General features: G+C 36.2%; 1 protein-coding gene across 2 annotated transcripts in view; it reads left to right on the plus strand.

Moving 5' to 3' along the window:
* The window catches only part of ebf1b (EBF transcription factor 1b), a 142,815-nt gene that overhangs the window by 75,366 nt on the left and 50,299 nt on the right, over positions 1-17,150 (plus strand). For both annotated transcript variants that reach the window (XM_079835387.1, XM_079835388.1), the window contains exon 7: positions 15,328-15,409. In XM_079835387.1, the coding sequence (XP_079691513.1) occupies positions 15,328-15,409 (82 nt within the window). The remainder of the gene's footprint in view (positions 1-15,327; positions 15,410-17,150) is intronic.

Consider the following 17,150-nt stretch of genomic DNA (forward strand, 5'->3'; position numbering starts at 1 on the left):
TAGGAGTCTTTTCCATTTGTAAGTTTGAAAGGCCTACAGATTTGACCCAGATTCATATCTGGTATTTTGCAAGTTCTTAATAATAATGCCATAATCAGACTACACCTTACCAGTGTCCAAACCGAACTCTCTTAGTCTAGACTGAGAGTCTGTACTAGTCTCTGTATTATTGATGGCAGTTCAGCGTCCCCAGAGGTCTGCCATGGCTGTGCTGTTGGCACGAGACACAGAGCGCCATCTATCACCTTAAAGAGCCTCCAGGCATGACGGGAAAGAAGGAAAGAAGGGAGTTTCACAACAAAAAATCAGCCTTCTTAGTCCGGTTTGAGTTGTCATTGATGTATGATAGCATCAGTGCTGTTCAGAGAAAAAGGGAGTTTGTGGAAGCACAAGTTTACAAATTTTACCAGTAGGCAAATGAATGACATCTGTTTGCCGTCACGCTGATTATTATTCCAGGCCCTCTATGGGGTCATGACCCCTGACATCCGAGGTCAACGCTGACCTCTCGCAATGCACATAACAACACGTGATCGCTTTACTTTTCACTGCAAATCACTGCAATTTCTTTGTCACACTGGAAATAGAAGCTCAAGTTGAACGCATTGCATTATTAGATCCACTATTCCACACAGAATAGTTTAGAAAAAAAGTGCTTACTGTGCACACGACATAGTGTATACTACAGAAATGAAGTAAAAGTCTTATTTTTCTATGTTGTTCAGAACAGTCATATAAAAATAGTTCAAATTCTTCCTTTTTGTCCTGTGGTTTGATTCTGCGGCACCAGTATCGACTACCTGTGCTCGATGGGTGTAAGTAACATACAGCAGAACCCACCGATGGATGATGTCAGTGTGTGTGAGAGTTTGGCTGGAGTCTCTGTGTATTGTCGGACAAGACCTGGTGCAGATGTAGCTGCCTGGAGGCTGTGTAACGCTAGACCTGCCTGCTCTGGTGCCTGACTTGGGTTACACACACACACACATACACACACTCAGTCATAACGTGGATCACTGGCTCTTGTAAAATCCCACGCTCCCCCCGCCGTCATTCTCCCCATCCCAGATGGGACAACTCCCTTTTCCTGAACTAGTGTGTGTGACTGTTTTCTTGCATATGTACTGCATCCTTAAAAACAATATATATAGATGCAGAATTAATTTGAAAGATATTATTGTTTTAGAAAATACAAAATAATAAACATATGAAATAAAAATATATCTTTATAATATATCTTTAATTTACCGCTGTTTTAGAATAAAGGCCCGTTCACACCAAGGACGATAACTATAACGATAAAGATATAGTTCTAAAAATCTTTCTAAATATAGAAGAATAGCAGAGTTCACACCACAGCTATAATGATAACAGCATGAAATGATATCGTTGGAATCACTTTCAGTACATTTATTTCAAGCTGATAAATGATAAATACATTGACAGCAAATCAGAATCCAGCTGCGGCAGACGTCAAAACCGCAGAACATCGTCCATTGGTGTGGATGCTAATATAGTTATTTTTATAGTTATATTTATAGTTATTGTTCTTTGTGTGTATGGGCCTGAAGTCTTTAAAAATTGTGAGATGTTTGCTTAAAACAAGAAAAAATATAATGAGCTCATTTAAATAAAACTTAAAGGGATAGTTCACCAAAAAAATGTTAATTACCCCATGATTTACTCACCCTCAAGTCGACCTAGGTGTGTATGACATTCTTCTTTCTGACGAACACAATCAGAGTTATATTAAAAAATGCAAAAGTTTGGGGTCGGTAAGATGTTTTTTTAAATATTTTTTTTTAAATAATCAAAGTCTCTGTTGCTCAATAAAACATACAATGAAAACAGTGGTATAGTGAAATATTGAATATAAAATAACTGTTTCATATTTTTATATATTTTAAAATGTAATTTATTCCTGTGATGCAAAGCTGAATTTTCAGCATCATTACTCTTCAGTGTAACATGATCCTTCAGAAATCGTTCTAATGCTGATTTGCTGCTTAAGAAACGTTTCTGATTATTATCAAAATTGAAAACCGTTGCGTTGTATATTTGTGGAAACTTGCAAAATGCCTTTACTCTCACTTTTGATCAATTTGGTGTATCTTTGCCGAATAAAATTATTCATTTATTAAAAATAAAATCACTGTAAAATAAAAATAAATATCCTGTTTTAAAAATGTTTACAAATATTTACTGGAAACAATCAGATTAATTGCGGCACAAATCCCTGAATTACACCCATCATGAGCTGTATCTGTAGCTGGCTACATTTCCTTGTGTTCAAAGGGGGTGAAGCATTCCTCAGCTCATTTTTCAGCAAGATAAATATGACACAAGCCATGACTTCCCCTGAAGTCAATACTGTAAATAATAAAAGACGCTTCCCTCACGGCCATTTATAATGAACTGCGCATGAGGGGGGTAAAGAGAAGAGAATAAAAATATCAGACTTGCTTAGTGAAACACTGCTAACAAATTAGATTAACACAAAGAATGGAGATTTGCATTAGCCTTTTTATTTATCCAGGCTTTTGTTACAAGTTTTGTTCATTGTTTGGAGTTTTGCACTAATTTTAGTTACTTACACCATAGCAATTTTGGATCATCAACAAATTAAGGGATTTCATTGATAAAAACCTTAATAGCAATTGCCCCTTAATAGGTTGCGTGACTTTTTGGCTGAATTTGGTATATTAGAGCCTCGAGTCTGGTCCAAACCTTTTTTGGGCCTCCTTCTTGAAAACACACAACTCTAGATCAGGTTTATTGCATAATAATGATTATTCATTGGCCATATTTAAGACGGGGGCCATAGCTGTATGTGAGCGTGGGAAACTGACCTTTTCATTTTTGGGAACGTAGACAAACTTTTAGCCGTTTGTAATCCAATCGCACTTAAAACAAGCCTTAAAAATTGCAATTGTTTCCTGTTCCTTCATGAAATATTCTTAATTTAGCCATCGGAAAATAATCCTCAGCTGTGCTGATTATATCCCACGTCTATCAGAGGCACTTCTCAATGTGACCCATCCTCAGTAATTAAACCAGACACAAATAAGAAGGTGATGGCATCTCTGCTATAATGCAACTCTTTCCCAGGATTCTGCGAGATAATCAGGAGATTTTCCCTGTCTATTATCCTCCCTAATCTCCATCCACTAATTAACCAGCGCTCTTGGAGCTAGATGGGCAAATCCAACCGTAGTTCAACAGCAAGCAGATGTTCAGAGCAGAGAGAGAGTGAACCTGAAAAGTCCACACACAAGAGATGGAGCCAAAGGAGGGATTTTGTGAGGGGAAGTAGTAAGCAGCTAATGCCAATCAAAGCACTTGTTAACATGATTAGAATCAGAAAGATTTACTAGGAATTTGACTTAGTAAGTCGATCCCAAGGCAAAATTAAACATAATACGCAATAAACATACAAAATGCACAGTGTGGATTTATAGAGCGTGTTCAGAAATGTCTTAATCTTGTAAAGTGTGTGCGTTTTCTCCTGCTTTAGCGCACATGGGTGCTGCTCAAACACACCTGGATGCGTTTAACACCTGGGTACTAGCTTGCCGCAATACAAGTTTCTAGCGAGAAGTGTTTTCTGTCCTCACTGAAGGTGGAATGTTAAGCAACAAAATCACAGCCAATATAAACATATATGATGCTTGAAATATGAATTACCGTAATTTAGGGTGACCAAACGTCCTGATTTCCCAGGACATGTCCTGTTTTCTAGTCCTGTCCTGGCCCTAATATAACAATTTTCTATCCATACAGAGGGGGCATACTTTAAATGTATTGAAATTAATAAGGAATCTTTAATAAGCAAACTTCGAGTATCATTTGAGTATCTCATTGCCGAGCCGAGTGTCCTGGTTTTCGGTAATCAAAATATGGTCACCCTACCGTAATTGCGAGATGACCCTGAAATCAATACAGTTTTTGAATTAGTGTGAATGGAATGAATCAGTCTTGAGTTTGGGTTAGGTAAAAATAGAATATATTTTCAAGTAATCACAATTTCCATTTGAAGAATGTTTTTTTTACTCTTTGTGAGAGCTTTCAGTGCGATTCAGTGGTGGCGCTGTAAACATATTTTATTGTGTTGTCCTTGCGAGCTGCATGCATACTGCATACAACGTCACATGTGTAGTCTGATTCACAAAATCAGGAATTGTACTTTATTAAGTAGTTTAAAAACAGTGTACTTTTACTTTTACTTGAGTACATTTTAAGTGCTGTATCGGTACTTTTACTGCGCTATTTTCCCTAAACCTGCCATTGCTACATTATGTTTATTTTTTTCCAACGTGATTGCTAAGGCGAATAATCCGTCCTGTGACTCCATGTGTCACGTGTGTGACTCCCGTCAAATCAACCATGATAGCGATCAGCCTAGAGTGAGGGGGTTGTTGCTGGTTACTGTATGATGACTGAAATCGGGAAATTGCCTTAAACAATTACAAAAAATAAACTGCAGAATATTAAATTTTTGAATACACGCACCAATTGTACGTATTTTGTTAGCGCTGCACAAGCTCGCGGTGCCATCTGCTGGAAACACTTAGGCTAATGTAGCTAAGTTCACCTTTTGTCATTACGTATTGTATTAACCTATTGTCACTGCTAGATTTTTGTCCCTTATATCGATTTCACTCAGCATGTAAACGCATTAATCTGCTTTCTGTTGGCTTATTGAAGTGCATATTTTAATGTAATGTGTTCTTACGTGGCAATTTAACATTTTAGTCCATGTATATAGCAAATAACTTTAGAAACATTAGATTTATATTTAAATCAGGTTTATTTTTTTAATTGCAAGCAAAAATAATCAGTGGTGAAAATTGTGAGTTACTCAATTATGATTTATTATGTGTATTCTTTTTACAGAGAAAACATCCATTGAAATTAAAACACAATGTTTGCTTTTTTTTAACGTAAAATTGTTCATGTTCAATGCTTTGCAACCTTTTTTAATTAACCTGCAAGAAAACCTCTACAGAATGGTTGTTATAAATGTTACCAGATTATTGGTTGCTTTCTTAAATATTACATGGCTGTATTTTTAGCAGTCAAAAATAAAACTTGGATAAATATTGAAATACTGAAATGCTGTTGGTGATCTCTTGTTTTTTTGTTCTTACTGAGAATCATCCATAAAAGAGTAATCAAAAATTTTTATTTGCCGGGTATTAGGTGGAATAACATTCATAGCATACTACTTTTAAAAGGGCTACTTTTTACTCCTACATTGAGTAGTATTTAGGACAGGTACTTTTTACTCTACTAGCACTACATTTTTTGACAAGTGACAGTACTTTTACTTGAGTATGCTTTTTCAGTACTCTTTCCACCACTGGTGTAGTCCGATTCACAAACAAATGACTCTTAATGAATGCTTTTAATGAATCATTCAAAAACATTCTGGTCCGGAGTTTCCGTTTGAATCATTCTGATGGATTTAGACTCACTGAATCCATCACAAGTCACATGATGTCATTTTCAGTGATGGAATATTTTAATAATATTTTAACGCATGTTTCATTTTTCTCGTTTAACCTGTTAAAAATATTTAACGCAGCATCTTTTTGTCATCCTTTGGCTAGTGTTATATTATATGATCACACTCTTATTCATACAAAGCAACATTTTTGTCAGTTTTGTCGAGTATTCTCATAGGAGTTAAATAAAGTCTTAAATGAACTTAAAGAGTTCTGAGAAAATGTATATATAAACATGTAATGTACCAAGTTAAAACTATATACAGTGGTGGCCAAAATTATTAAAACACCTGACAGATCTGAAAATATTGACCTTTTTTTGTCTCCAAAACATATTTAATTTCATAATATTCATGAAACATGCAGATGGTTGCTCTGGCCATCAAATATCAGATGCAGTGAGTCGTACTGTTTTTATCCACTTTTAACTTTAATATTTTCTATGTCCACCTTTTGCAGCAATTACAGCAGCACATCTCTCTGGCATAGTGTCAATATATTTCCTCTGAGAAATTCACTAATGTTATCCCATGCCTTCTACAACTGAAGCCTTTCCTTTGAATGTACAATAGATCTGTCCAGTTTATTTTCCATTTCGCCCCAAATGTGCTTGATGGGGTTGAGGTCCGGACTTTGAGGGGGCCAGTCCATCATTTTCAATGTTCCAGCAGATCCCTTCCGTCGCAGGTAGTTCCGACTCCCAGATGCCATGTGTTCTAATCATTTTGGTCACCACTGTATATATGTACAAATGAATTGGAATCAAGAGGTTATGAATCAGAATCAAATTGGGATATCTGGACAATTTTGATACCCAGTCCAATCAGTTTCCTGATTTGAAAACTCAGGTCACCATGCAAGAGACAGTGTAAGACCTGAGCAATTTCTACCATTTTTTTTTTCCTCAGCTGAAAGACTCTCATAGAAGCCTTACACATGACATCACTAGTCCCTTTCTCTTCTCTGGTAAATCAAATCCCTGCCAAATCAGATCAGATGGACCATGAATGAGGTCATCATCTGGAGACAGTTGACCAGGCGGAGCGAGAAACCATCTTGTTGTCCTTTTATTTGTCTCTGCTGAAGACAGGATAAGACAGGTGGAAGAATGTGGACGTAGTGGCTGTCAGTATGAGTTCTCAGTGCCTTGACTTCACTCTGCTGTTTATAAATTATTTGTGGAGCCAGCGATGACAAAAGAGTATGTGTCTCATCAGACGCCACCTCCAGCTCTTTTGATATTTGCGAGAAGAATGACGTGGAAACATCCATATTCAGGGTGTTATGTGTATCCGGCAAGCATTTGTACAGTTGTACACACACTTAGACACATCTATGCCTTTGATATGTGGAGAGAGACATTTGATAGCCCATTTCTGGTTGAGATGGGAAAGTGCCTCTCAGCGTTGTGTAAGCTGTCTGCTGACACATGCAGAAAATCGTTCACATGCCTGAAGCGTAGAGTTGGTTAGCTGTCTTGTGTTATAGACTGAGCAAGATGGTCTCTGTGTACACTGCAGAAACTTGTTTCAATCCTGTAATGATTGCTGGATGTGCCATAACAAGGTACAACATTTTACGTCCCATTTGAGACAAATTTCCTCGCTCCCTGTGGACACAAAACCCCAAGTGCAGGTTATTAGTATCACTGATGAAAACCTTTTCAAATTATGAAAACAAAAGTAAGATTCAACTTGGGAAACATGACATTTTGTTCCTAAACATTGACAAAATGAACAACATTTACAGTCTTTCTCTTCTGGGAAAAAAATATTATAATATAATGATATTGATGACTCATGTTGCACTCTTGGGTATGTCAAATTTTCTGGTCCAATCAAATTCTTGCTTTAATGAGAATACCCCTCCCACTAATACCATGATGACTCATGGCCGTGACGTAAACTGAAGCCTGTTGGTTACATTTTGGCTTTAAATTGCCTTTCAATATGTTCCTGCCTAACTTCCTGTTTCAAAAGGAAATGGATCAACACCATAAAGAAAACGAATACATACAATCATTTTTAACATGGCTTAAATATCCTGGCTCGTCCAAGCTTTATAATGGGAGTGAATGGTACCATTTTTTTGAAGCCCAAAAAACGCATCCAACCATTATAAAAGTAATCCATACGGCTCCAGGGGGTTAATAAAGGCCTTCTGAAGCAGATATTATTTATAATGCATTGTATTAAACACACTGTTTTGTATTGCAAATAGTTTTACAGTTTAGTCACACATTCCTAGAAAATAACTTACTTCTGCATTGCAAAACATGATGAATAGTAATGTAAGTGATATATTTATAACTTTATAAACTATAATCACTGGCTTCCGGTAACGTTTGTACGCAAGTCTAGTTCCGGCGTAAGAATGACCTTTGACCCAACGCATGGCGTTTTGATGAACGCGGGAGCGCAGAGAATATAGTCTACAATGAGACTTTTTAAAGAGAAATGTCAAAGGAGCTTGAGTTTGTTACCGCCAGAGGTGTCTACTCTCACCTAAGCTTACGCTACTCCTACGTCATAGGCCGGAACTCGACTCTCTCGTGAATGAGCGGACGGACGTTACCGGAAGCTAGTGTTTACAGATTATAAAGTTATAAATATGGATATTTTTCGTACAAAAACGCATTGCTTTGCTTCAGAAGGCCTTTATTATCCTCCTGGAGCTGTATAGGTTACTTTTATGATGGATGCACTTTTTTTGGCCTTCAAAATCGAAGGTACCATTCACTCCCGTTGTAAAGCTTGGAAGAGCCAGGATATTTTTTTAATATAACTAATATATTTTTTAAATTGTGTTTGGCTGAAAGAAGAAAGTCATATACACCTAGAATGGCTTGGCAGTGAGTAAAGTATGGGATAATTTAAATGTTTGGGTGAACTAACCATTTAAAGTCAGCAAAGTAGGCAAGAGGGTAAATAAATTCAAAATGAAAGAATGGAACATGAGACATGAAGACAGAACAAAAATCAACACAACCATTAGTCGAACAAACTCTCTCACTCTCTGTTCGCTTCATTCTGTTTTCCCCTCATCTCTTGCCCTGGTCTAACCCACCACTCAATTCACCTCCCCAGAGAAGACAAACAGACAAAGAAGAGGAGGTATAAAGCCAGTGTTTGTGTGCAAGAAAACAAAAGTAGTAAATCTGCCAGCCCCCAAGGTACGGGACCCTCCCAGCCCTGCTAACCGTTAATCAGCCCTGCCTCTCTGAGTGTGTGTGTGTGTGTGTGTGTGTGTGCGACTGTGTTAGCTGGGCTAATGATTTCCCAGCTAGACCACCTCACCAGCCCCCCCACGACCCCCTGAGCAAGCCCCCAAAATCAATCTTGCTCTCATGAATTATTGAGTTGTTTGCCTTCAGCCTTTTACAATAGACACTAAAGGAGACCTGTCTCACTCTTTTCCTTTCTCTCTCAGACTATTTTTGCTCTCTCTTTTCTCTATTTCTATCATTGGGTTGGTTTGTTGGGGACTCTGTCAAAGAGGTTTCCAGAGGTCAGGTCATCTTTCTTGCCAGGTGAAAGTATGGACTGTGTGTGCTTTTGACTGAAGAGTCAATTTCCTTTTCGGTCAATGCAAGATGCTGCCTGTAATAAGGATGTCAAAACCAGTACTTTAAGTAACATTACAAGTCTCTATAGTGAGTGCGTCCATTTGTATCTTGAATGTGTGAGGCTTCTGTTGTGTCATCCTCTTCAGTTATTTTTAGCTGTACAACACCGCTTATGCTGCTTGATATTCTTACGATTTAATTTTTGATGTATTGTATTAAACACACTGGCTTGTAAAGCAAATAGTTTTACAGTTTAGTAGCACATTCACAGAAAATAGCTTACTTGTGCGTTGCAAAATAAGATGAATAGTAATGATAGTGAGTACCAACATTATATTTGTATCATTTAAAGTGTTTCAGTTTAATTTGTTACTTGTAGTAGTGTTTATTCAATATGTGTATATTATTCACATAATATTGTATTTGTTAAATAAATATATGTAATTCATTAAGTACTGTAATTAAAATAATGCATCAAATTACAAACCATCAACTTTTAATTCATAATCTACTTGTGTTTCTAGTTCAAGCCGTCATATTAGCTCCAAAGAAACGATAGTTGAACTTAGCAGTCCAACAAGATGCCTTGTTATAGAATAACTGTGTCTACAACACAGAATATCAGCATGAATATGATCCAGGTGAACCAGTCATCAACCTGATTTCCATATCTCCAGGGACCTCTCGGTTTGATTGACAGCTCTCTGTTCCCACACTGGGGTGAGCAATTACCAGTCCTGCATATTAAGAGTTGCTTGTGTAAAATGATGCTCCCGCGTGGTTTTCTCCTTCTGTGTAGCGTATGGGATCGGTGTTGTATTTATGCATATTTGAAACTCAGAGGGAGAAATTTCATCTGAAAACATTATAGCAAGAGTTAGCAGTGAGTCAATCCATAGCAGTGATTTAATCATGGCATGACATCATCGTTTGAGTGACATCACATCTGGTAATTCTGTCGCACCCTTTTTGAGTCAGAGAACTGGCATTTGAAGGAACAGTTCATCCCAAAATGAAATCATCCTCAGGTCGTTACAAACCCATATGACGTTCTTTCTTCTCTGAAGCACATGAGGAGAAATGTTTATGCTGCTTTTTCCCCACAGAAAGCATACAGTGGTTGTCATAAAAGCACCAAAAAAGTGCAAAATTGTCTGCATACTTTCAAATATGGCTGGTCAAAATGTATTACACCAGGTTTGACATCACTGACAAATGAGAACCATGATATTTGATATAAATGACACCAGATTTGGTGCAATGCATCTTGATGAATCATATTGTATGTGTGCGAAAATGAGATTTGATAGCTAAATGTCATATGGGTTTAGAGAAAATTATGAAATTTTTCATGTTTGGGGAACTAAGCTTTAACATTGATAGCCTCTATCACTTCATGATGTGTGATATATGACAGAATATTAAGTAACAAACTAGTGGCAGAATTTGCAAGATATAAAATATAATATAATGTAAATATAAAGAATGGGATCATATGGGTACACTGTTCTGAATTCACGTTAATCCAAAAAATATGTCAAATAAAACAAACACACACACACAAACACACACGGATATGCCTAGTATTTCTCTTGGCATGATAGTATTGACACTGTTGCAACAGTGGTATCATGTGACTGCTGCTGTCAGCATTGAATTCTCACCACTACATCAGGAGCCAATTCTACAGTATTCAACTAAATTATTGATCTGCCATGTTTAAGTATATTTTTCCGTGTTTGAATTCTATTAGCATGTCCTTTATGTACATATTGCAGTGCTGTAACACGAACCAGTGTGTGTAAATGCTCAGAAACATATATTTGCACTTGATGCATTTTATAACTGCTTTATTACTATGTTCTAAATGTGTAATAACACAACTCAGAATCTCTTTGTTTTGGGATTTGGGAAATAGCAAATGCTATAATTTAAATCATGCAGAAGAGAGTAGTTTGAGAGGCTGAGGGAGATAGAGACCTAGCAAGTGAGTTCAAGGAGAGAGAGAGACCCAAAAAATACAAAGAAAGTGGATAGGGAAGACCCCCCTTTCCCAATCTCTCTCTCTCTCTCTCTCTCTCTCTCTCTCTCTCTCTCTCTCTCTCTCTCTCTCTCTCTCTCTCTCTCTCTCTCTCTCTCTCTCTCTCTCTCTCTCTCTCTCTCTCTCTCTCTCTCTCTCTCTCTCTCTCTCTTTCTGATTCACTTGGAAGTGTGTGTTAGCCCTCATAAAATATTAATGTTGGTTGTGCTCAGAGCCATAATTGCCATCTCAGCCCGTGAATAATTTATGCTGCTGTGCTGTTCACATGGGCTCATTTACTCTTGGTGTGGCTCGCACCATACAGAAATATGGCGCAGGCAACTATGGCCGCTGCTTTGCATTTAGTAACCAAATTAGATTACCTCACGCAAAAGCCTCTCCCTCTTCCTCTTTCATCGTGATATCAGCCTTCCTGAATTTCAGGAATTGCAAAAAACCCGCTTCTTCACCGCCAACTACTTGCAATCTAGTTTAAGCAGGCGTTAAATGCACTAAAATATAGTGCTGTGCTGTGAGTATTTAAATTATGCCATTGTGATTCTTTTCAGCATATTCTCCTTCTCTGTGAATTTTTGCTAATTATTGGCATATTATTCACAAAACTACTAACGCTGCTCCGTTATGTTTTAAAAAATGATGTTTGAATTTAGTTTAAAACACGTTTACATTTATTGATTTATTGATCATGGCAGCTGCAGTTGGTCAAATAGTTTTAGAAGATTAATATAATATAGTATAATATACATAATTTCATACAGAAGACAAATAAAATATAGATTCGAATGATATTGATTTTGAATTCATGGCTTGAAGTTTACTTTGTCAAACTTTTTATTTATGTTTTTATTAAAGTTGCTCTATTTAAAAAGTGAAGTTTGAATTTAATTTGAGGGACATCTATTGATCATGACACATGCAATTGATTAAGTGATTATTGAGATAATATAATATAATATAATAATCTTAATTTCCTACAGTAGACAAATGCATTGTATCGAAATTGGTTTTGGGTAAAGGAATTCATGGCTAGTTGTTTGCTTTGTTACACTTTTTATTTATACTTTTGTGTAAAAGATGTTTGTTCATGTTGTGGAGTTGACCTACAACCTGAACTAACCCTGCCTTGTCATAACAAATTATTTGATATTTCAAAAGAAAAAAGTTGTTGTACAAAAAAATCCAGGCAAAATGTGCGGAAGTTTATTGGCCCACTAAAATACAATAAAGACCTGTTTTACTCCATTCTGCTCTAAGGACTTTTTTTTTTTTTTTTTGGTGTATCCTCCTGTTTTTCTCATGGATTCATCAGTGGTGATGTATTGTGATCTGTAGTGCTATAGAGAGGTCACAGGTGTCTCACTGTTAGCTCGTGTAAGTAAGTATATGGCTCCACACTCAACCCCTCTAGTAATTGGCCTTCATTGGAGTGCTCTTAACTGAAGACGACAGCAAGGTCCTTTCAATTATAGAACCGTCGGGTGAGTGTGAGTGTGTGTGAGTATGTGTTCATGAGATGATCCACACACACCTCAGTGCTCTTCGCTTTATATCTGGTCTTGTCGGGCCATGTTAGGTCAAAAGTATTAAACAGACACCTGGTATTAACCTGACACTTTTAAAGGCACGTATCAAAATGAATACACACACACAAACAAACATCTACAGTAACACTGCCATTGTATTAGTGTGGATAAATGCGATTCTGCCTTCAAATTTGGCTAAAATGAGGAATCAGGAGGAAGCATAATTAAGTTACCAAGGAACTGCCTTTGTGTTGCGATGAGGCTTTTGGAGCAGAGCAATCGTGGGTGTGTTTGAAACAGAGAGTGAACAAGTTTTAGAAAGAATAGCTGATTCATTATATAACATTCAGTGTCATATAGACAAAGGTGACAGAATTGCAAACAAAGAGGCAAGAAAGAGAAATTCACAAGGAAAAAAAGGTACTGACAGACGGGTATATGTGCCATGGCATTATCCAGTTAGACACACACACGGTTTCAGTGCCAGTCAGAGCAGCTGGTATTGTGCTGTTATAGCTCTAATGCCAGTCTGTGAGTGAAGGGTTTGTGATAGTGCCCATGAATGTGCCCGCTCTCTGCTTACTATGATTATGAGAGAGACAGACATATTTTTCTGTTTGGATGGGAGTCTGCGCATGTGTGTGTCTTTGAATCGGCGAGCTGTCTTAGCAGCGCTTCCCCGCACGACAGATGGACGCTCCACATTTCAGCACGCTGCCTGTTGCTGTGTGTGTGTTTGTGCTACTGAACTTTTAGGATGTGTAAAAACTCGAAAACATTTTCTCTGGTGGTTCTTTAGTTCAAAACCTTTTTTTATATGTAGAAAAAGGCTATTTTATACAGACATTGAAAGGTTCTTTATGTTCAATGTCATGTGGTGTAACCATTATAGTAATAACTTATTTCCTTTACCCCTTGAATATATATATATATATATATACATATATATATATATATATATATATATATATATATATATATATATATATATATATATATATATATATATATATATATATATATATATATAATAATAATAATAATAATAAATTTTATTTGTACTGCACTTTACATTTGGAACAAATCTCAAAGTGCTACAGTTAAGATCATTTAAGAAGGATAAAATACTAATAGATTGAATGGTTAAAAGTCATAAGTTCTCCTAAAAAGAAATGTTTTTAGTCCTTTTTTAAAAGTCTCAGTAGTTTGAGGTGCCCTCAGATGGTCGGGGAGGGCATTCCAAATCCGAGGAGCGGCAGAACAGAAAGCCCGATCACCCATAGTGCTGAGCTTTGTCTTGGGGAGAAGGAGGCGGTTTGAATTTGTTGATCGAGTTGTAGTTGAAGGTGTGAGTAGTTCTTTCAGATAGGGGGGGGCATTTCCATAGATGCACTGGTGGGTTAGAAGGGAGACCTTATAGTCAATCCTGGCGGTAACAGGAAGCCAGTGAAGTGAATGGAGAATGGGTGTGATGTGATATATATATTTGAATTCACACACATACATGTATATATTTAATAAATATTATATTTATATAATTTATATTATATATATATATATATATATATATATATATATATATATATATATATATATATATATATATATATATATATATATATATATAAAGAACACATTTTAAACACGTCTTAAATATATACATGTGTGAGGATTCAAATATACATAATAATTATGCACAGTTCACACACACACACATATATTATGTAAACACAAACTTTTATTTTGGATGCGATTAATCGAAATTTACCGTTTGACAGCACAACCTGAACCAACGTTACCTTGTTGTAAAAAGGTCAAATTATCTGTATTTTAAGAGACTTTTTGACCATGACACAGTCATGAGGATCTTCAGAAATTATTGTATAATTTATAAAAATATATATGAATTGTATTTTGAAATAAATTAATAGATAAGACATAAAAATGAGCATTGCATCATTCATCAAAATATATTGGGCTTTTACACTCTAAAAAAAAATGGTGCTATATGGCACTAAAAGTGGTTCTTGGCTCGTAATCATAGGGGAACCACTTTTGATGCTATATAGCACCATATCTTAACAGGTTCTGTATATGGTAGCGGTGCTATATAGCACCTCAGTCATCCCAAAGAACCGCTGAAGAACCACTGAAGCACCAAGATTTGGTGCTATACAGCACTTAAAGTGGTTCCCCTATGATTACGAGCCAAAGAACCACTTTTAGTACTAAATAGCACCATTTTTTTAGAGTGTACCCTGTGTCTGTGAGCTTTAAGGTCATCTATATGCTTCTGTACTTCTAAAAGTTCACACAACTTTACATGCTTAAAGCATGCTATTTACTATAAAAACGACAAGGACTTTCCCACCCTAGTTCCTGTTTCATCAAAAAATACATAAGAAAATTGCACTCATCAAACTATTTAATGGGATCTTTAAAGCATCATAGATGTTTTCTTAGGAACTAGAGTCAAAGGATCTTTGTGGAACTTACAAAGTTTCTCCTGTGGCATCAGGAGATTGAATTGGATCTGCCTAATTTCACTGTCAAATGTTTGGTAAACTGGAGAACTGGTTAACTGGCCCATTTATGAGGTTTAAATGTTTTTTTTCTATTCTGTATTAGTTTTTCAGAGCATTCAATGGATTCTTTCAGTCCTCCGATAACCAATGATTTCTGTTTTTTTTGCAGGTTTTTTCTCAAGTTTTTCCTGAAATGCAATCAAAACTGCCTGAAGAATGCAGGAAATCCACGGGACATGCGGCGCTTTCAGGTAAACATTTAATCTTTTAACCTTTTTTATTCATTAGTCTGTTCGTTATGCACACTTTCCAACCACACATCCTTCCACTTCATTATTTCCAAACCTCATGGTCTGTTTTTGCCGATCTGGTCTGGTTCTGTTTTATAGTGTTTTTGTATATCTTTTGAATGATTTACAATAATTGCATCCACATTAATGTTTTTTTTTTATAATTTGTATTTTATTTTTATAGTATGAGTATACTTTGCATGCAGTTTTAAACTCTTCAGCATTTGATGGTGTTAAAAATCTGGCTCCAAGCCTGTAAACACACTCTGCATAATTGCACAACAGTGTCACTCACGCAGTGCGCGCGTGTTTGAGTGTGAGACATTGAGTAAATAACCTATCACTGCTTTGAAAGAAACACAAGACCTTGAGCTCCAGTCGTTCATTGGTATGTGACCCTTGCTGTTTTCACAAGCATTCTCACACACGCGTTCACACACACATTCACTGTCTCTTGCTACTGCCTGTTAATTAGGTCTTCACACTGTTCCTACACCCATCAGACAACAAGCATCTGACCTTCATTTTCTTATTAATCAAAATCGGAATCTCTTAGGGGTGATCGATATGACCAAAATCACAATATAGTTATTTTTGCTTTAAGTAAAGTTTTAATGATATCAAAATATTTGATACTATGGAAACTTCATAATTCTTATCACCATGTTTAATATAAAAAAAAAAAACTAATACTAGCCTTAAAAAAAACTCTCAAGCTTACTGAAGACAAGTAAACGGTGATAAAGAAAGAGCAAAGAAAACAAACTACAATAGAACAAAGACACGCATTAAAAAGACTACACCTGAAAAACTTCAAGCACTAGAAATACTACATAAAATGTATAAAGTAATCAAATGTATACAAAACAATGCATAGTCTTTACTGTGTAAATTAAATATACATGTATTCTTATTAAAGTTACAAAAGTGATTCAGTCAAGAGCAGTGAGAGATTGATTGGCATTAATAATGACAGCAGGTAAATTTGGATGCTGTCACTTTAAGACCATCTGCACGCATCCAATATACTTGTGTGTTTTCTCTCTCAACTGTTAACGTTCAGTTAAGACATAAATGACTGTTATGTCTTTATACAGTACGCTTATACTGAAATAAGTTGTCTTTCGCTGCTAATTGTGCTTCAACGGTTTAAAATCACCTGTTTTTAAACCGCAATGCTTAAAAAAACGCATGTAAACGATAAGCTTTCGTGACTGAGGAGCACAGCAACATCACGTGAGCGTAACCGTGATACAGATGATAGTCCAAAATCTCTACCTGTTAACCGTGTCTAGCGGTATATCGGCCACCCCTATTTGGTCTTATTGTGAACAGCTCATCAAAAAAATTTTTATGAAAAGTCTTTAAATGTTCTTTTCCTGCTGAGGCCTTGTGGGCGGGCAAACCATATAATGACCAATAATATCAAAGACAACCTAAACATAGCCCCACCCTACATTATTTTCCACAAAATAGATGTATATTCTAATATTATTGAGATATTTTCTATATTTATCTTATAATAATTTGAGTGGAAGTTAAGTATGACAGAATTTCAATGCCAATGGTAAATCATACCAATGTAATTGTCATCATTATTTAAGGAGTGATTATTGAGCTGGTTTTATTGAGCTGGCTTACAAATTCTGCTTCCAAAATATCAACCTTTTTTGGATCAGTATTCAGTGTTGATGTAAGATAT

Source organism: Gobio gobio, assembly GCF_949357685.1.
Source record: "Gobio gobio genome assembly, chromosome: 14".
NCBI lineage: Eukaryota > Metazoa > Chordata > Actinopteri > Cypriniformes > Gobionidae > Gobio > Gobio gobio.